Here is a 21,295-nt window from a genome sequence, read left to right on the forward strand (position 1 = left end):
CCTGCCCGGGATTGGTTCCTGCCTTGTGCCCTGTGTTGGCTGGGATTGGCTCCAGCAGACCCCCGTGACCCTGTGTTCAGATTCAGCGGGTTGGAAAATGGATGGATGGATGAATTCGTTTAAAAATACAGAGTAAGCCAAGCTGGGTGATATGCAGTGCCGTCATCGGACACACACTTGTCACTCATTCATACAAGGCCTGTTTAGAGTTGCCAATGAAGTATCTGACCAACATAATCACAGGTGTGTAACACGTAAACCCAACACATACAGTACCTCAGGTTGGGCTTGTATACAAATGATGTGGCTATGAGGCACAATTTCCAGATAGAACTTCACTGCACCTTCACAAACAGAACAGAACCAAATAATACATTATGCATGGCACTGCCAGCCCAGCTACTGTAGAATTAGGTGTTGTTTTCCCAAACACAAAGAGTGTTCAATAATTTATCCATCTGACTATGAAAATAAAATCTGATGGAATTTTCACATAAAGTAAATGGAGTTTAACAGGTTACCTATGTCTACAGTCTGAGACCCGACTGTTTAAGTAATTTGCTTAGGGTCTTTTTACATACATTTACTTGTTAGTATTTATTTAGAGGTACACAGCTTAACTCCTCTGCTTTGAAGCATCATTGACTAGCAACTAATTTATATAGTAACAAATAACTTAAAACACCTTTGATTAAAACTTGCCTTGTCTGACTGACACGATTTATTCCATGGTAGCAGACTATCAGGTATCTTGTGAAAATACAAAATATTGAATCTTTCTTTATATGTTGATAGCACAATTGACATGTCTTTTTAAGTACGCAAATGTATTGATAGTTATTGACAAAAAAGATTTTTAAATGCTTACAAAAAAGATTCGTAATTATTTTGTGAAGTACCATTTTTTAAAAATAATCTAAGACGTTGCTTTTCAGATTTGGTCTTTATTAATCTTAATTTTATTTGCTTAATCAAGGTGTACCTTTTATGGGCAGGTAAAGTTTATTTTTCAAGATCACATATTGAGTCAGGGTGGAAACTGAACCAGCAATCAGCATTGTCTTTGTTGAGTTTGCACGTTCTCCCTTTGTATAATTTTTTCCTCCATTTTGTTTTTCTGACCTGGTTTTCTTCTCACATCCAACATAAGTACATATTAGTTTAATTAGCAATTGTAAATTGGTTCATAGTGATGGACTGGCACAGGGTTGATTCCTAGCTTGTGCCCAGTGTGGCTGGGATAGGCACTGACCCATGCAACCTTGAACTTGAATAAGTATATTTAAAAATGAATGGAAGGACAAAGCAAATATGGAATGAAAATTGAACTGTAAATGTACTATGCTTGCTAGAAAAAGTCATATATGCACCACATACAGTAATGATTTTAATAATCTTGCAGGTTTTACGGAAAAAGATGCAGATGAAATCAAAGGAATCTTTGTGGACACCAACTTGTATTTTCTAGCATTGACATTTTTTGTTGCTGCATTTCATGTAAGTATTCTTTTTTTCATAAAAAATAACAAGTTAAATACAATATTAACCACATTACTTTAACTTTGTTTTTGTGTATACCTGAAGTTTACTTTTTCATATAATGTAAAAGTTTATTTTGGTCATAACATTTTATTACTTGTGGTGCATTATCATTACCAGTGAAATTTTCTTATATGAAATGAACAATGTTTTGATCAATTCACAAATTAGAATCTAATCAAATTGTTTTCTTCTGGCATTTTACAAACCAAGTAAAACAAATATATTTTATTATGGGAAATTTCAATGTATTTAAACTTGATTATTGTTGTTGTAATGTATTTGTGAATATGTAATGAACAGTTTGCATCTTATTTATTTTTTTTATGTTGTCGTATACTTAAAAATACGTTGTGTCACCTACCAAGACATTGCAAGTGCTGCAGATTTAAATAATGCCTCATTATATGTCAAGTATTCCTTTAAACACCCACACACCCATGGAGAAGGTTTGACTGTTTGTCATATTCATCAGTTGTTGCCTCAGGCTGCACAGTCTGTGCCTAAAATATTTTCTGTCATCTGTTTCTCTCTGTTTCTTCATTGAAGTAAGTTAAAGTACCATTTTCCACAAATGCAAAGAAATGTTCTCTTATTTTCTTCATTGACTTCTAAATATTCAGTTACAATTGTGACATTTTCAGGAATACTTATAAACACCAAAATGGCGATTCAGGTGTTTTTCTTGAAAACAGTGTTGATTTGATAAGATAAATAATTTTGCATTATTTTTTATTACTAGCCACTTTGTTGTATGTGCAGAAAAACAGGCAAGACTGAAGCTAAGCATGTTCGGGCCGAGCCAATATTTAAATGGGAGACCATCTAGGAAAAGCTTGAGTTGCTGCTGGAACAGGTGCTGGTGATACCTGCCAGAGACGCTTACCCTGTGGTCTGAATGTGGACCCCAATGCCCCAATACTGTGACACAGACACTATGCTATAAAAAGTGGTACCTTCCATCAGATGAAACGTAAATCTGAGGTCCTGACACTCTATGGTCAAAAAAGTTCCCAGGAATCCTTTGTACAGAGTAGGGTGTTTCCTGATGTCCCGGCTAAATCACCCACCATGGCCTAATCATTATGTTCTTTTAACCTACCCCTGTCTCTGTTTGGCTGTGTCCCTCTCACCACCTAATAGCTGATGTGTGGTGAGCGCACTGGCGCAATAATGGCTGCCGTTGCAGCATCCAGCTAAGTGCTACACATTAGTGGTGGTTGAAGTGGCTCCCCACTTATTGAAGTTCTTTGAGTAGTGAGAAAAGCACTATATAAATGTAAGGAATTATTATTATTAAAGATTGAAATAGCTGGACATTGCATTACAGTGACTTCATCTCTGATGTGCTCAATTTTAAACATTGAGAAACATTGCTCTATATAGCAAATTAACTTTTGTCTTACTTGTGACGGAAACATTAAATTGTCTTCTGGCAAGCAATTCTGGTCACCTTTAAGAAAATCTCTGGACCATTCACATAGTCACAGTTTAGATGGCTCATAGCAAAAATGACAAGTTGTGTTAATATGTGGGTATAACTTGTACTTTATTGGTGTTTAGTGTGACTGTTTTTAACTCTAATTTTGCAGCAAAGAACACTTCATAGAACAGTAATAACAACTATCTTGACGGTTCCGTAATAATTTTTAAATGTTAGAGTGTGTACAATGCACCAAAGCCGTAACATATGACTCGATCACTGAGATACAAGTGAGGGTCTAGCAGCACAATGCCATCCTCCTTTCCTGAGCAGCACTCCTGGTGGATCTTCACAAAGTGTTTGCTCCCGCTCATACTTGCCATTCCAAAAGACGTTTGGTGCTCCAGGACAAACACAGATCTCATCACAAATGGGTTACCTCTTCACTTACTCTTTACCCTAGACAAAAATTGAATAGGACCTTTTAGTTAATCATAAAATGCCCAGTCAGAAAAAGAGGGAACAGATTTTTTGATATGATCAAATGTTAAAGAACTATCGAGTGGCAAATGTATAAATCTTGTTCTTTTTATCTTATATGTATAAAAATTCTCAGTAATTTATTGTGGTCAACATAAACACATGAAATTCTTTTTTTTTTTTGTTATACAATCATTTTCTAATTCTTTGAGAGGGAAAAATAACATCAATATTATGTTTTGTTCTGAAGCTATTGACGTCAGAAAGCACGAATATCCAGTGAAAGTGACAACTATTAGTGAGCTGGTCCCAATTTTTTTTTCTTCTAGATATTTATATGTGTAAATTTAAAATTTTATTGCCCCATATTTAATGTTAGAAATAACTACAACACCTATTTTCTACAAATAGGTGTGGTGGTTTTTGTACGATGTTCTGACAGACAGAAATTCAGTTTCTGTATATAGATAGTGTGGCGGACGGCCACGTCCCATGACCGGCCTGGACGCCCCTTCAACGTATGTGCTGGGGGAGTAACCATGGACTACTCAATACCTCTCCCGGGACGCTTGGTGGCAGCGGTGCCTCAGTTTCCCGCAGGGCTCCATTGGGGTTTGGAGTCTTCCACAGCCCTGTGGGGATCTGGGGTGGCCACCAGGAGGAGCTGCATGAGTCCTGGAGCCCTGCTGGACAAATCTTCAGCCCCAGTGGGCTATAAAAGGGGCCAGCCACCACCACTCAGAGGCCAGAATCGGGAGGAAGAGGACGAGGTTGCCAGGGAGGAGTGATGGAGGAAGAGAAAATGCTTTGTTACTTTGTGTGCTTAGTGTACTGTGCTTGGGACTGTGTTGTGGCTGGAGGGATTACGGGGAAGACATGCCCTCCAGCTGAAGAAAAATAAATAGTTATTGTATTTTACCCGTGTGAATCTGTGTCGGGTTGGGCGCAATATAGCACCAAATCTTACAATTGATAGATAAATTGTTATTCAATAATGAAATATGAGTTTCAAACATAAATATTGAAGAGTAAGTTGAAAGCAGTATGAAGATCTTTGGCCTCAGATTCAGTTCCTGCTTACAGGGATTTCTGTGTAGATTTTGCGTGATTTTCTTTTGTTCATGATTTATTCATAGGTAATTATCACATTTTCATTACGACAGATGAATGTTAAAGACCTGCCTCCATAATATGAATGCTGTTAAAACAATACAATTTTAGTAGCATTAAAAACATTAATGTTTACATGAATATAACAGTGAACAAGCACTGAAACAAAAATCTTGTGAAATATGTGATTAGAAACGGATAGCTGTGAAAATGAGTAAATTCGTTTCACAATAAGATTTTTAGAACTTCACAGGTAGAGTTTAAATACTACAGTATGTATCTTTAAATATTTATTTATACATTCAATTACATTTTATTTTATGTTTTTTTACTAGCTTCTCTTTGACTTCCTTGCTTTCAAAAATGATATCAGCTTTTGGAAGAAAAAGAAGAGTATGGTTGGCATGTCCAGCAAAGCAGGTATTGGCATCATTAGGTTAAAAAAATTAATTTGTAGATTTTTTTCTGAATGACACTAGATAATTCTGACCAGACTGGGTGGTCGTTCAACATAAAATTTCATGGTGACTCAACATTTTATAATACAGAATTCTTATCTTGTGCTACAGGCAAGTGGGATTCTGGGGGTCCTCCTTTAGCAAAAGTGAACACAAATTCTGAATGGGCTTTTAAAGCATGTTAATGATTCCTGAAGTTTGTGCTTTTCTGAAAACGTACAGTAAACTTAATGATGAATCATGTCTTTTGTCAGTTAGATAGGTGTTAGTAGTTTATTTTATTGACACAGGGCATTTAAACTTTTAATATTTCCCAGCCCAGAAGTGTAAAACGATTAAATGTTTCTGTGCATCTGGTAGTCCACTAAATTTTGATTTACATAATTATTTGTGCATAAACCAGATCAGTATTTTAATTATCTTCACTTTTCGAATGGTGCCTTTCTAAAGGTAAATGCGCTAGAAATGTTTATTCTGATAAGCTGCTGTTTTATTTCTCATTACAGTTCTATGGAGATGTTTTAGTACCATTGTCATTTTCCTTTTCCTCTTGGATGAACAAACAAGTCTGTTGGTACTCATACCAGCTGGGATTGGAGCCATAATAGAGGTATAGTGTCACTGTACTTTTAGATTTTTAGTTATTCTTAGCTTGTTTTACATTGAAAACAATACTACATGCAATCATATTAGAAATGAAACATACAATACAATACAATACAATACAGTTTATTTTTGTATAGATCAAAATCACACAGGAAGTGCCGCAATGGGCTTTAACAGGCCCTGCTTCTTGACAGCCCCCCAGCTTTGACTCTCTAAGAAGACAAGGAAAAATTCCCAAAAAAACCCTTTTAGGGAAAAAATGGAAGAAACCTTGGGAAAGGCAGTTTAAAGAGAGACCCCTTTCCAGGTAGGTTGGGCGTGCAGTGGGTGTCAAAAGAAGGGGGTCAATACAATACAATGCAGTACACAGAACAGAACAATTTCTCAATATAGTAAGAAATAAAAAATATTAATTTTAGAAGTACAGAGCAGAATTTAACAGTAGATGATATATCCCATAATAAGATTTGGATTTGTGTAGAGTCCTGGAGACCTCATCCTTCAAGCTGCCTCCCCCATTTGGCCATTCCACGGCTGAAACAGTGCTGGGCCAGCCAATCCGATGAAAGGACCCCTCTCTCCTACGATTCCTGCGATCCTCCATCTGGGATGACTTTTCCTTAGGCAGGCAAAACAACTTGGCAGGTGGGCCATGGCACCAAGTGCCACATTTGAGTACCGAAAAGAAAAACAGAATAAGTGAGGGTTAGTATACAATTATAACTGTCATGTTACTTATGTGGGCGGCACGGTGGCGCAGTGGGTAGCACTGCTGCCTCGCAGTTGGGAGATCTGGGGACCCGGGTTCGCTTCCCGGGTCCTCCCTGTGTGGAGTTTGCATGTTCTCCCCGTGTCTGCGTGGGTTTCCTCCGGGCGCTCCGGTTTCCTCCCACAGTCCAAAGACATGCTGGTTAGGTGGATTGGCGATTCTAAATTGTCCCTAGTGTGTGCATGGTGTGTGGGTGTGTTTGTGTGTGTCCTGCGGTGGTTTGGCACTCTGCCCGGGATTGGTTCCTGCCTTGTGCCCTGTGTTGGCTGGGATTGGCTCCAGCAGACCCCCGTGACCCTGTGTTCGGATTCAGCGGGTTGGAAAATGGATGGATGGATGTTACTTATGTTTAAGTGCTAATGACTAACAACAGAGATGCAGTCTGTACAGTTAATCAGCAGCTCTAGTCAGGATATGCTAAACTGAAGTAGTGAGTCTTCAGCCGGGATTTAAAAGCTGAGACCGAAGGGGCATCTCTTATAGTAGCTGGCAGACCATTCCACAGTTTAGGGGCCCTGTAACTAAAAGCTCGACCTCCCACTGTTATTTTATTAATCCTTGGAATCATAAGCAGACCGGCATCTTGAGATCTTAATGTGCACTCAGGTTTGTAAGTCATGATAAGTTCAGACAAGTAAGCCACGTACAGCATCATGGGTGTTGGATACAAAAGGAAAATACATTTAAGGGTAGAGATATAGCGGAAGAAAGATGTGAAAATAATGGAATGAGTGTTTTATTTTTAGAATATCTGCATGGGATTGTCCATGGGTATGCATAAACATTTGCAGTGCATATGTAGTGTTTTTATGTAATGAAGTTATAGTTTGTGACACATAATAAAGTAACAAAAAACTACAAATCATTCCTCATTTGTTTCTGAGCAATACAAAGTATAGCAACCAAATGAGGTGACTTCCAATGTGATGGTCAAGATGGCTTAACGCACCCAGCGTTTCCTTTTTCACTTGTTCAAGTGTGGTTAGTTTTCTGTTATTACTGAAACCTTTAAACTGGCAGCAACTAAAATCTTGGATTACTGATCTCAGATTAATAAATGTAAACTCCACTATAACTATATGTTTAAATGTTTATCATGATATTCTGTACACCGCTTTGGGACATTACGTATATACTGGTCAACAATAGTGAAAAGAAGTATTAGAGTAATGTGCAGCACATGGTAACATATCGCATATAATATCTTTACAGTTATTGAGATCACTTTAAATGACAAAGAAGGAAAAACTATTTCAGCCAAAATTCTTATCTAAAGGCTGAAATTATATGCCTATAACAAACATTCCCAGTTTATTTTAATTTTCTCATGCCTTCAAAAAAAATTTGTTTATTGTCTCCAAGTCATACCTATGTAAGAAGTACTGTATTTATTAATACATTAAATTATTTCTTTTTTTTTGTGAATAATAGAATAATTTGCCATGTATATTGTATTTGCTGTCTAAATTCAGAAGTTACATCTGAGATATTGTTATTAGTATTCAGCATACTTGCTGGCTCAGAAACTACAAGGATATTTGTAGCTTCTAGGGGTTTTTTTTGTTACTTTTAGGAGTATATATGTAATGCATTTGACTGAAACTTGCATAATAAAATTAATTGCTTCTGCATTCCAATACCTATTGTATCTAGGGAACCCATTCCCGGGCTCCCGGATTCCCAGACATTTATTTTTCATTCCCGCATTCCCAGGAAAACGGAAACGGCCAAGCTCGCATATATAGCGTGTAAAAGTGTAAAAATCGATCAAGAAATAAGAGTTATACTTGAAAATAATTAAGTGGCAAGGTTTTCTGGCCCACGGTGTAGTGTGTTACTCATTAATTCATTCAACAACAGACCAGCAGCAGTCAGTTTCCCGGCTCCCACTAAGACTGAGCACAGTGGACTGGGAGGTCTCTACACTCTGCAGCTCACGAATACTGGGACGGGGCAGAGTTCATTGACGTCTGTGCTGTTGACAACTTTGAACAGCAACTTGAAATTTCAATGAGTCAGTCTGTTGCATCTGCATTATCTGTGCCAAGAAACTTGCCATCACAGAATGAAGACTAAAAACTGGATGCATTAGTAAAAGATGAAATGGCGGTGTTTCAGAGCAACAGCAAGCGCGGGCGTTGTTTAGAACAAGTGTATCAGTATCTGATGACTGTGCTGCCTACTTCAGTGGAGGCAGAGCGTGCTTTCTCAGTGGCTGCGTACTCTGCACGAAGGTGTGCTCTCGCCTGGACGACCGCATGCTGGACACGTTGTGCTTTCTACGCTGTTATTACCGCAACTAAAGATACATGTACTTATATGACAGCATGAACTGCTTGTAGATAAGGTTAGTCTTTTATTTGTGTCAACATATTGCAGTAGTTTTATTAAAAATAAGTGTCGCTTGTTCTAAAACCGTTCACATGTAAGATGCCTGTGCACTGTGTCATCTCCGGAGCCCGGGATTCCCAAATTCCCGGGAATGGATTCCCTAATTGTATCATTGCGTCTTGAATAAAACTGTTTGATTAATCCATCTTAATAAAAGGATACGTGTCTGTCTGCATGTCCATTCAGGTACAATGTCTCTGTCACTCCAAATGATGGTGCATCGCAAACATCTATGATAATAAAATGTATTGCACTTGTCATTCCAACAGATGGCGCACCATAAAACAGCACTACTTTTATGAATCCTATACCAAATGGCACATAACAGAGACATATGTATGTTGATTACTTAAATTTCAACCCATCTTAGATGGGTAGGACAGCTAGTGTCTTATAAAATATGCAAATGTATATTGATATAAATATTTATTTTTCTTCAACAGATCTGGAAAGTGAAGAAAGCTTTCAAAATAATAATTCACTGGAAAGGCATTAGACCAACATTTCAGGTACACTCTTTTCGTTACTTCTTTATAAAGGAAAGTTCACAGAAGCGTTACTTCAACTGCTTCATTTACCATGCCTGAATTCTTTATAGCTGGCAAAATGTTAAACTATTGATTTTGTTGAATTCATAGGTTAGCTTCGTATGATTAAGAATCTTTGCTAGTCATTTGTATAGTTATGAAAATCTTCAGCAAGCCAACAACAATTTGTGGTGCTGCATTTAAATTTGTGTCACAAATTTTAACATATTCAAATGTTTTTGTTCCCCCTACTTGCCCTGTTATGTTAACAAACACATGTTAGCAATTCATTAAAAAGTTTGAAGGAAAACCAGCAGGCGATGACGAGAGCAGGCAATTTAACTAGTAGACCCCAGAATAACTGAACATATTTTTTAAGTTTAGAGTTGCCTTTAAATAAAGAATTTAATTAATTGTTAAGAGTGAACTTTTGTTCTCTGTTTCTGAATACATCAGTCATAGATTAAGGTATGTACGGTAACCTGAAATCCTTTTTTAATGTCTATAATTAAATAGTATTATTACTCTCAGATTATAACACACAGTACAAGTTGAATGTCTGAACACCCACAATAACATACATATAAAAGATAGGATTAAAATGTTTTGTTCAATGAAATTGGGAGAATTTTAATATGGTGGAGCCTCAGTAGAGTGACAAGCAGTATTTCTAGGAAAGCTTTGCCAAGCTAATTGGAAGACGGTTTTAATAAAGTTTGTTTTAGGCATGTCCTTGTATAGGCAACAATATGAAAATAGGAAAATGTACATTATTATTATTTCTTAACAGTTTGGGAAATCTGATGAATCTGAAAAACGAACAGAGCAGTATGATACTCAGGTAAGGTTATTTACATAATCTTGATTTTAAACGAGTAGCTTTTCATTATGTAGATAATGCATCAGTACTCAAATCTGCTGTGGCTTTTTTATTACCTGATGTTATTAACCTTAAGTTCTTGTTTGGTATGTAATTGTTATACATGGAATTTATTTTAAAACTTTTCTAAAATAAGAAAACGACTCACTGTAATAAAGCACACTGCCAAAAAATAATGTCACAGTAGTACATTCATATTTGATATTTGCCCTAGAAATGCATCTGGTCTGTTATATCAAGCTTTGTATTAAAATATCAGAACCAAAAAAAAAAAATGCAGATTGCATAGTAAAATTGTTTTGTGGACTTTTAACTAAACAGGGGTAATAAAATGTCTTGCTTTCCTTTATATGGAAGAATACGTTTTTTAAATACAGTAGCTTTTAAAATCAGGTCAGTTTTTAAAACCTTTATTACGATTGCAGCATTCTACCAAATAAAGTGTGTAGCCAGTGTACTTTTCACTTATCCTGTACAAAATTATATTAGGTTAATTTTAATAAATTTAATTAACTCTGTGTTCCTTAGCTTTTTCAGGAGTGTGAGCCCTGTGTAAGTGAGAGAATGTGTGTCTATCCTTTAATACTTTTGATATGACTGTATTCAGAATTTAAAACCTTGTTAGCCAAGGCAAATGTTCAAAAGTAAAGGAAACCAAATAGTAGAAATGCATCCTCAGTCTTTATTATTCTCTTTTATCATTTCTTTTCAGGCAATGAAATATTTATCATTTTTACTTTATCCTTTATGTCTTGGTGGAGCTGTTTACTCACTAGTATATGTTAAATACAAAAGGTAAGCAAGTCACATTTAGCTGTTTCTTGTTCATATTTATCAAAATGGATAATTGCACATATTTTGTTGATCTTAATGTTTTTCAGTTGGTACTCCTGGTTGATCAACAGCCTCGTTAATGGTAAGTACATTTTTGCCAATTATGCGCCTTAAATGGGGTGGGTCCTGTACATTTTTATATATAACAAAGTAATTCTTTGTTATTTCTACAAAATGGAATTTACATTTCAGATACTGGCCTAATAATACGTTATTAAGACATTTTTAACAAGTTAAATTTTTCAGCAGGTTGAACTTTATATCTTACTTTGTGGCATATTGTAATAAATGATACATTAAGTCCACATGACCGTCATCATCAAGTCCTTCCATGAGAACCCTGAATATCATGAGGACTGATTGATGTCATTTATGTTAGGTAGAATGCCTAGAGGGGGCTGGGTGGTCTTGTGGCCTCAGTACCCCTGCAGATTTTATTTTTTCTCCAGCCGTCTGGAGTTTTTTTTTGTTTTTTCTGTCCTCCCTGGCCATCTGACCTTACTTTTATTCTATGTTAATTAGTGTTCTCTTATTTTAATTCTTATTTTGTCTTTTTTTTCCTCTTTTTTCATCATGTAAAGCACTTTGAGCTACATTATGTGTATGAAAATGTGCTATATAAATAAATGTTGTTGTTGTTGATAGTTTGTATCATTCAGTGTTATCTGCATGGACTTGGGTGTTGGGTAGGATCGTGGGGCATCTGTTGGTGAAGAAAGATTCACTGATCTTGACTTGACGTGATCTTTGTGAAGTCAATGGAGGCTCTGACTGGGGGCCTCAAGAGTCTGACTGAGGAGTTTGAGTGTCTGGGCTTGCGAGTATCCTGATAAAAACCAAGATCCAGGGCTTTAATGACCTCTTGGGCACAGCCATCAGCAGTGTGTCTGTCTGCGGAGAGAGTGTCAACCTGTCGAGAGGTTTACTTGCCTCAGCAGTGACATTCATATCTCTGGTGACTCTTCCTATGAAGTCAGTAGATTAATTGGGAGAGCATGGGGGGGTCATAAGGTCACTGCAATGGGGTGTGTGGCACTCCCAATATCTTTGCGGAAGGACAAAGGTCCAAGTCATTAGAGTCCTTGTGCTTCCTGTTTTGCTACATTGTTGCGAGATATGGACGCTACCCAGTGACCTGAGACGAGGACTGGTCTCCTTTGGTACTGTGTCTCTCGGAGAAACCTTGGGTATCGCTGGTTTGACTTTGGGTCAAATGAGTGATTGCTCACAGATAGTCCCGAATGTGCACATTACCTGCATTGTAAGGGAGCATCAGTTACGGCACTACAGCCATGTGACGTGATTCCCTGAGGATGTTCCAGCTCATAGCATTCTCATTATTGAGGCCCTGAGAAGCCGAACCAGGCCAAGGGGATGCCCACGTAACACCTGGCTGTGGTAAATAGATGGTCATTTCCGAGGGGGGTAGAACTAGGCTGCTTGTCTGCCTGGAGGGTTGCCTACCAGGAACCCGAGCTGTTCTGTCATGTGGTAGGTGCGACAATGCGCTGTACCAGTGCATGCTCCCCAGCCTGACCTGACCTGAGTGTTAATTTTAGGTAGTGAAAATGTCAACAATAATATGATTGAAAACATTCTAGCATCATGATGTGGATGAAACTGTGACAAATGTTTTGCTTATAGATGATGTCAGTGACTAAATAATTTGACATATTTACTAATATTATTAAATGTCCACATAATTACTAAATTATTTTAAACATATGTCTACATAATTGTTTTATTCTTTCGGCTTATGTTTTGACCAGTTTGAAAGAAAGGGCTGTTTTTCAAAACAATGTCCGTATTTTCCTTTTTAAATGCAGGGGTTTACGCATTTGGATTCCTTTTCATGTTACCTCAGCTTTTTGTTAACTATAAGGTAAGTTTTGTTTTGCAGAATATTTAGTTGAGTTTTGAAATTATGAGGTGATGTTATGTATAACTGATTGATATCAATTTTATAACTAACTAACTAACCTAATAGAACACAAAATATGAAGAAGAAGTAAGAATTATCAGCTATGGTTTACCCCATTAGACAGAAAAGATGTGGGTAGTTTTAAACTTTGATTTAACACATAATTCATTTATTATTAATTTAGATGATCTGTTTTCACTATGACATCAAGGAGTCTTTTTCTGTTAATCAGTGTCTAGTCAATGTACTGTACATCCACAGGAAGTTAATATTTTATTAAAAGAAAAGTGAAAACTTCCAAGAGGTGAATACTTTTTATAGGCTCTATGTACCTGTATTAATGAGAAGTAGCCTTCAGTTTTTTAGTCAGCTTTTTTGCTGTAAAAGTGTATTTTTGACTACTTCTGTAAATAATCCCTTACCCGTTTTTTGATATATTTAGGACGTTCATCAAAGGTTCATGAAATAATTCAATATTTGTTTTTTAACAGTTAAAATCAGTTGCACATTTACCATGGAAAGCCTTTATGTACAAAGTAAGTTTATATTTTAAAACATATTGCATTTTGCTGTAGTGTTGCATTACTCTTATACTGCACTATTAATGTTGTTTTCGAAGTTTTCTCTACACTCTATAGTTAAAATTATCTACTTGTTGAACAATGTAACTTTTTTAAAATATTATTTTTAGAACTATTCCAGATTTGGAAAGTTATGTGTATAGAATATAGTGAACAAAATCTTATTAGCTTTCATTTAATTGGTTCTAAAGAGAGATTGTGCTTTCAAGCAGTAACCATTAATTTGTTTCATTTTTCAGGCCTTCAACACATTTATAGATGACGTCTTTGCTTTTATTATTACAATGCCGACATCACACAGGCTTGCCTGTTTTAGAGATGATGTTGTTTTTCTAATCTATCTTTATCAAAGATGGTGAGTTGGAAGGGAAATGAATGTTGTTTTTAATACATTTATGTTCCCAAAGGTTTGATTGCAAGTATTGGAGTTTATACACTGTTATTTTTAAGTGTGACTATTTATTTGTTATGAAAATTCTTATGAAACACTTTGGTGAGCTTTTGAATGAGATTTCATTAGACAGGAAGAAGAAAAATTAAATGTTTTTGTTTGTTATATGTATACCATTAGCAATTCTTACATTGTTAATATACTGTATGGTAAACATATACGCAGCTGTTTGAATTTATGCTTAGGTAAGATAAACCAATTCAGCAAGGGACTGGGATCATATGAATGTTGTTCTATGCTAAAAATGAGAGCTGTGGTTCAAGTTTTCATGTTGCTAATCTCTCTTATTATATTAAAAAAGGTTTTCCATCATGTCCGCGATATTCACTCCCTTCCACACCACTCACCCAATCGTTACTCCTGTTGCACCCATCCTGTCTCTGTACCGCCCCGTGACACTCTCAGTGCTAACTTGCCCTTCAACACAGTCATTTATAATGGCAAGACAGAAAAGCAAATTATCTATTCAAGAACGTCTAATTTTAGCTCATGATAGAAAAACAGCGGCAAGAACTGATAATGAACATCTAAAAAAAGAAAATGAACAAAAAAGCTGCAAATAATAAAAATGAAGAACAAAGAGAATCGTACAGTAAGAGAAAAATATCCCAAATAATATGGGAATAGAAATGCAAAAAAGCAACGTTTATAGAACATAAGTACGCAATCCTCACAGGTGGCGCAGTGGTAGTGCTGCTGCTTTGCAGTAAGGAGACTGTGGAAGATTGTGGGTTCGCTTCCCGGTTCCTCCCTGTGTGGATAGTGCTTTGAGTACTGAGAAAAGCGCTATATACAGTGCATCTGGAAAGTATTCACAGCGCATCACTTTTTCCACATTTTGTTATGTTACAGCCTTATTCCAAAATGGATTAAATTCATTTTTTTCCTCAGAATTCTACACACAACACCCCATAATGACAATGTGAAAAAAGTTTACTTGAGGTTTTTGCAAATTTATTAAAAATAAAAAAATTGAGAAAGCACATGTCCATAAGTATTCACAGCCTTTGCTGTGAAGCTCAAAATTGAGCTCAGGTGCATCCTGTTTCCCCTGATCATCCTTGAGATGTTTCTGCAGCATCATTGGAGTCCACCTGTGGTAAATTCAGTTGATTGGACATGATTTGGAAAGGCACACACCTGTCTATATAAGGTCCCACAGTTGACAGTTCATGTCAGAGCACAAACCAAGCATGAAGTCAAAGGAATTGTCTGTAGACCTCCAAGACAGGATTGTCTCGAGGCACAAATCTGGGGAAGGTTACAGAAAAATTTCTGCTGCTTTGAAGGTCCCAATGAGCACAGTGGCCTCCATCATCCGTAAGTGGAAGAAGTTCGAAACCACCAGGACTCTTCCTAGAGCTGGCCGGCCATCTAAACTGAGCAATCGGGGGAGAAGGGCCTTAGTCAGGGAGGTGACCAAGAACCCGATGGTCACTCTGTCAGAGCTCCAGAGGTCCTCTGTGGAGAGAGGAGAACCTTCCAGAAGGACAACCATCTCTGCAGCAATCCACCAATCAGGCCTGTATGTTAGAGTGACCAGACGGAAGCCACTCCTTAGTAAAAGGCACATGGCAGCCCGCCTGGAGTTTGCCAAAAGGCACCTGAAGGACTCTCAGACCATGAGAAAGAAAATTCTCTGGTCTGAATGCCAGGCGTCACGTTTGGAGGAAACCAGGCACCACTCATCACCAGGCCAATACCATCCCTACAGTGAAGCATGGTGGTGGCAGCATCATGCTGTGGGGATGTTTTTCAGCGGCAGGAACTGGGAGACTAGTCAGGATAAAGGGAAAGATGACTGCAGCAATGTACAGAGACATCCTGGATGAAAACCTGCTCCAGAGCGCTCTTGACTTCAGACTGGGGCGACGGTTCATCTTTCAGCAGGATAGCGACCCTAAGCACACAGCCAAGATATGAAAGGAGTGGCTTCAGGACAACTCTGTGAATGTCCTTGAGTGGCCCAGCCAGAGCACAGACTTGAATCCGATTGAACATCTCTGGAGAGATCTTAAAATGGCTGTGCACCGACGCTTCCCATCCAACCTGATGGAGCTTGAGAGGTGCTGCAAAGAGGAATGGGCGAAACTGGCCAAGGATAGGTGTGCCAAGCCTGTGGCATCATATTCAACAAGACTTGAGGCTGTAATTGCTGCCAAAGGTGCATCGACAAAGTATTGAGCAAAGGCTGTGAATACTTATGTACATGGGATTTCTCAGATTTTTTATTTTTAATAAATTTGCAAAAACCTCAAGTAAACTTTTTTCACGTTGTCATTATGGGGTGTTGTGTGTAGAATTCTGAGGAAAAAAATGAATTTAATCCATTTTGGAATAAGGCTGTAACATAACAAAATGTGGAAAAAGTGATGTGCTGTGAATACTTTGTGGATGCACTGTAAATGTAATGAATTATTATTAATTATAAGTTAGAGGATAAAGTAATTCATAATATTGTTTTTAACGAGGCGTTAATGTAATTTAATTTTTTATTATTACATTTTACTTTTTTACTTCTACTTTTTTACTACATTTTATTATTAATTGGTATTTAAAATAGACGTTACAGTGAAATACTCAGGCAATTGATTTTCTGTCTATAATAATTAATGAGGACCAAACTGATATGCCATCTCTTTAAATACAATCGCTTTCTCTAACAGAGGAGCACCCCAACACACTTCGAGCGGCTCACCCGTGACACAGTGGGTGCCCAGTGTGAAGCAAGCACTCTAGTTTAAAAACATTTTTTTCCTTGAATGCAGCTATCATTTATTTCTCTTTTTCTTGATATAAGTGATAAAAATCTTGAAACTGACAGTAATAAATCAAAAGGCAGTGCAGGTAAGATGCAAAAAGTGAATTTTTTTTTTTTTTTTTTTTTAACATTTTGGAATGGAGGATGAAGCAATAATCTCAAGATTGTGAACTTTCTTTGCATATTTTGGCTATCTTACAAGCCCTAAAATCACCTGCTTGGAGTGGGCTGTTAGATTACTAAAATGTTTATTCATAATGCCCCTAACCATTGACTTAATGTATAGTCATCGTCGTCTTCTTCTTTCGGCTGCTCCCATTAGGGGTCGCCACAGCGGATCAGTAAAAGCCAAAATCTAAACTAAAGCAGGCATTCAAAATGTGTTGATGTAAATATGCTGACATGTGTAACAACACTTCAGTAAGTGACGAATGTGAGCAAAGAAAATATTGGTGTGGTTGCCTTATATGAAAATAGCTAGATGATGAAATGGCACTGGATGGGGGATATAAGCAAAAATGTCTTCCAAAATGTGATGGCAGTCATCTTTATTTAGCACCAGCTTTCTTAGACTTTTTCTACAGGTAAACAGGGGCAGGAAGAAGTGATCTAAGAGTCTAATGCTGACTGACTGGTGCTTTTGTGCTTTGGGTTGTTGGGGGGCACGTCAACAAACTGGCTTTAGTTACTAACTTTGAACAGCTATTAATAGTAGATGCTGCACACCATTGCAAATTTTCATTAAAGTGTAAATTGCCATTTTTTTCCCATTTAATTTCTCTAGGCTTTACCCAGTGGACAAAACAAGAATAAATGAATATGGAGAGTCGTACGATGAAAAATCAAAAGGAAAGCCACACAGAGATTAATACTGCAAATGCACTTGAAAAGGAGCTACAAAATATCCCCCAGGTTTTAGTGTTGGCACGTACAGTTTGCTGCTGTTTTAACATCTCAAATGTTTACATGGAGGTAGATCAAGTTTCTCCAGAGATGTACAGATACACTGATCTCAGAAGAGATATTTGGTTGAAAATGCATTGGAATCTTATCTTACTGGAATCAACTGAATAAGAAAGGTATTCCAGTTCAGACTTGTATACTAAAAGTAAAATTGTGGCATTTTGATGGGGCATTTCTTATTGCCTTTGACAGCTGTGCTTTATTTAGGAATCCTGATCTCATGTTCTATTAAATTTTCACCTTTATAATCATAAGACTGAAGCAGTTGTTGCTGCTCATATAAGAAATGTTCTGTTTGTTCAACACCAAATTCAGTATTTTGTTTAAAGTTAGGGCATATGTTGTCAGTGTTGCCAAATCCTTCACTGAGGACCAACAGATTTTAAGAAACAATGTTTCTGACAAAGCGTGTTTATTAAACTTAAGTAAATTATATTTTCTCACTTTATAACATTGCCAAGCACTAACTAATGAGATACTGGTGTGCAAAAAATAGTGTGATTCTTTGAAAAATGTTTACATGGTGATTAGAATCATGTTAACCAGAAAAGGTGGAAACATTCTTAAAACGTGAAATTTTCTAAATAAAATAGTTTTCTTTTCAAATTGACTGGATATGGAGTATCAGAATGCATCTTCAGAACATCGTTATAAAAGGTGATGATGACACATATTTGAATGGCATTTATTTTGCGTTTTGAGACTGTGAAGTGATATATTCAAAGGAAGTAAAATGCAGCTGGAATATCCCTTGTTACTTGAGTTTTCAATCCTGGTTGCTGAAATGTGAGTATAAGAATATTACGGTAATCACAGATGCTAAGATGTATCCTGGTACTGTATGCACAAATCCTCAGTACTTCATTATATTAGTGCAGTTGACTTTACATTCATTTTGCATTTTTAATTATGCTTGTTTTTTTTTGTAATGATTGCAATACTTTTAATTTGTTGTGTTTCATAATTTGTCATAAATCTTTCACATAGCAAAAAAAATAAACCTAATATTTGAAATAAGCATACATTTACATTCTAACATTCCCGACTTCAGTAATACATAACATTTATGATATTTTACCTTTAATTCTATAGATGGTGATATTATAAGAACGCCCCTGACCATTAAGATGTAGAAAGTTAAAGATGGCCAGTGTTGGGTGCTAATTATATCAACTGCTTCTTTGCTATTAACTGTAATTCTTAGTCCACACTACTACAATTTTAATTAAAAAACGCATTTTTAAATGAAAACATTCGCCGTCCACACTTGCGTTTTCACATTGCTTATGAAATCACCTCCATCTACACAAAAATCTCTGAAAATGCATATAGTATAGACATTCGCCAACACCAGGCATGGATGCACTGGCAGAAAAAAATGTTGAAGAGACTGTAAAGGGTCATGTGAAAAGACAACTTCCCCTCGGGCATTAATAAAGTAAATCAAATCAGGTAAAATCAAAAATGCTACTCTCCATAGGATTTATCACCAAAACTGCAGCAACCAGTAAATGATTTATTATGCGGATGTATGCAACAGGCAAACTGCACAAAGCACAGTTAAGATGCTTACGGGTAAGCTACACAACAAGCACCATGGAAAGCAGCTCTTTGTCCATGATGTCAGAATGTCCATGAAAGGTGACCAATCTGGGAATAACACATTTTAATGAGCAGGATCCATTGAAGAAAGGACTACATAATAAGCACAAATGAATCGCAACGTGATTAGAGTTCAGCATTTTCCAAAATCTTTGTTTTCACCCATCCACACCGCACTGCTTAGGCTGCGTTTTCAGAAGTATATGACTCTTCGTTTTCAGAGGTTGAAGATACTAGGGTAGTGTAATCGAAAGAGAAAAGCGAAGACTGATGTCTGCATTTTTAAGCAAAAGCGTAGTAGTGTGGACTGGGCCTTAGACACACACATACTCTACACATGTTGATCTGGCTGTCCACCTTGTATGAGAACAAATCTCAAAATCTGCTTGTTCTTTTTATCTGATTTAACTTAACAATCAGACTGCAAACATAGGGATTAGGCCATCCCACAAAGTTACAGAATATCATCCAGGCATCATATGTAGCACAGATAAATGTTTAAAAGGCCAACGTTTGGTACTAGTGCCGATTAAATGGAACAATGTATCTTTAACAGTGTTTAAATGCCCCTTACACTCTTATGAGACACTTGCACTGAAAGGCAGTAGTAGCCTTACTACATTTATAACTAGGCTGTAAATGGAACTGTCTTAAAATACACACTGGACAAATCACTATTGGCTGTCTACAATTCATTTATTAATTACATTCAAAGTATATGATTTGATGAACTGTATTTTTTTATTACAGCATGACATTTTCCCTATCTGATGATTACTCTGCCTGGTTACATTATTAAATAGGATTTACTGAAGTCTGTTTGTAAAATAAAATAAATGCATGCATATCTCCTGTCACATTTTACTAAAACAACGCTGTACAGTCAAAAAAAAGTATGTGTAAGACGTTAATTTTTTTTCAATTATTAGTAAATGTTTGGAAGTAGATACTGGTTTAGAAAAATCCGTTAAAATCAATGTATAATGTATCTACACTATTGAAATGTTTCATTAAAACTATTTTTGCAGAATTCAGCGTCTCACTGCTTGGTCCGTTCGTGGTTTGCGATTATACTTAGAAAACAATGGGTTTTTTTTTGTGATCAACTTTTTTATTAAATAAAGACAAAATGACAGTGTAAGCCAAGGGGAAAACTTGAGAGAATCTAATTGACAGTGAAGAGAAAAATCAAGCTAAAGAATCGAGCCAGAGAAAGACAAAGTCAAGGCGTTACAAAACCAGGATATACACAATTGAGCCTTGGTAGATCACGTTTCAATTACATTACTGGAAGCACCATTAATCCGCACTGCAGACAACTCCACATCTATTAAGTTAGAGAAGGAGGCCTGCCAGTTGTCAACAGTAATGCATTCAGGTGTCTTGTAAGTAATTATATATAATTTGGCTACTATATATAATATATATGAATATGAGTCACAAACTTGACAAAGCGCCATAGCAAAGTTTGGGCCAGCCACACCTGTATATTGTTTCCTGGCTGCAAAATTGAATAAATTGAAGTAGTGAAGTGTACAGATCAGAGTCCCGAACAGAACTCAGAGGATAGAGGAAAGGTGGCGGCTTTTAAAGGCCAGAATAGGAAGTGACCTCAAAAGGGGTCGGAAATGGAAAGGTCTTCATCCATAGGCTCGGGCCTGGAAGTGACGTCAAAGGGGTCAGAACCAGAATTGATGTCATCAGGGCCAGGCGGAATTTCCCGTGAACGGTCTGCAGAAAGGAAAGAAAAAGAGTCTGCGCACTCGGCTACTTCCCGGTCTGGTTCAGAATTACTCTCATTCAACCCCTTTAGCTACCTCCCACATGCACGTGTGTGACAATTTTTTTTGTTACCCTGGCAGCCATATATTATATACAATATACATACAGTACTGTGCAAAAGTTTTAGGAAGGTGTGAAAAATGCTGTAAACAAAGAATGCTTTCAAAAATAGAAGTGTTAATCATTTATTTTCATCAATCAACAAAATGCAGTGAAA

The 21,295-nt window shown here is 36.8% G+C and overlaps 1 protein-coding gene across 1 annotated transcript in view; it reads left to right on the forward strand.

The window, feature by feature from the left end:
- clptm1l (CLPTM1 like) overlaps positions 1–20,326 on the forward strand; it is a 50,130-nt gene extending 29,804 nt beyond the window's left edge. The window contains exons 7-17 of the mRNA XM_028817992.2: positions 1,403–1,497; positions 4,888–4,972; positions 5,517–5,620; positions 9,220–9,285; positions 10,094–10,144; positions 10,896–10,978; positions 11,065–11,099; positions 12,844–12,899; positions 13,430–13,474; positions 13,759–13,874; positions 17,516–20,326. Coding sequence (XP_028673825.2) covers positions 1,403–1,497; positions 4,888–4,972; positions 5,517–5,620; positions 9,220–9,285; positions 10,094–10,144; positions 10,896–10,978; positions 11,065–11,099; positions 12,844–12,899; positions 13,430–13,474; positions 13,759–13,874; positions 17,516–17,600 — 821 coding nt within the window. The 3' untranslated portion in view covers positions 17,601–20,326. The remainder of the gene's footprint in view (positions 1–1,402; positions 1,498–4,887; positions 4,973–5,516; positions 5,621–9,219; positions 9,286–10,093; positions 10,145–10,895; positions 10,979–11,064; positions 11,100–12,843; positions 12,900–13,429; positions 13,475–13,758; positions 13,875–17,515) is intronic.
- Positions 20,327–21,295: the final 969 nt, after the last annotated feature.

This window comes from Erpetoichthys calabaricus, chromosome 13 (genome assembly GCF_900747795.2).
Source record: "Erpetoichthys calabaricus chromosome 13, fErpCal1.3, whole genome shotgun sequence".
Classification (NCBI taxonomy): Eukaryota; Metazoa; Chordata; class Cladistia; order Polypteriformes; family Polypteridae; genus Erpetoichthys; species Erpetoichthys calabaricus.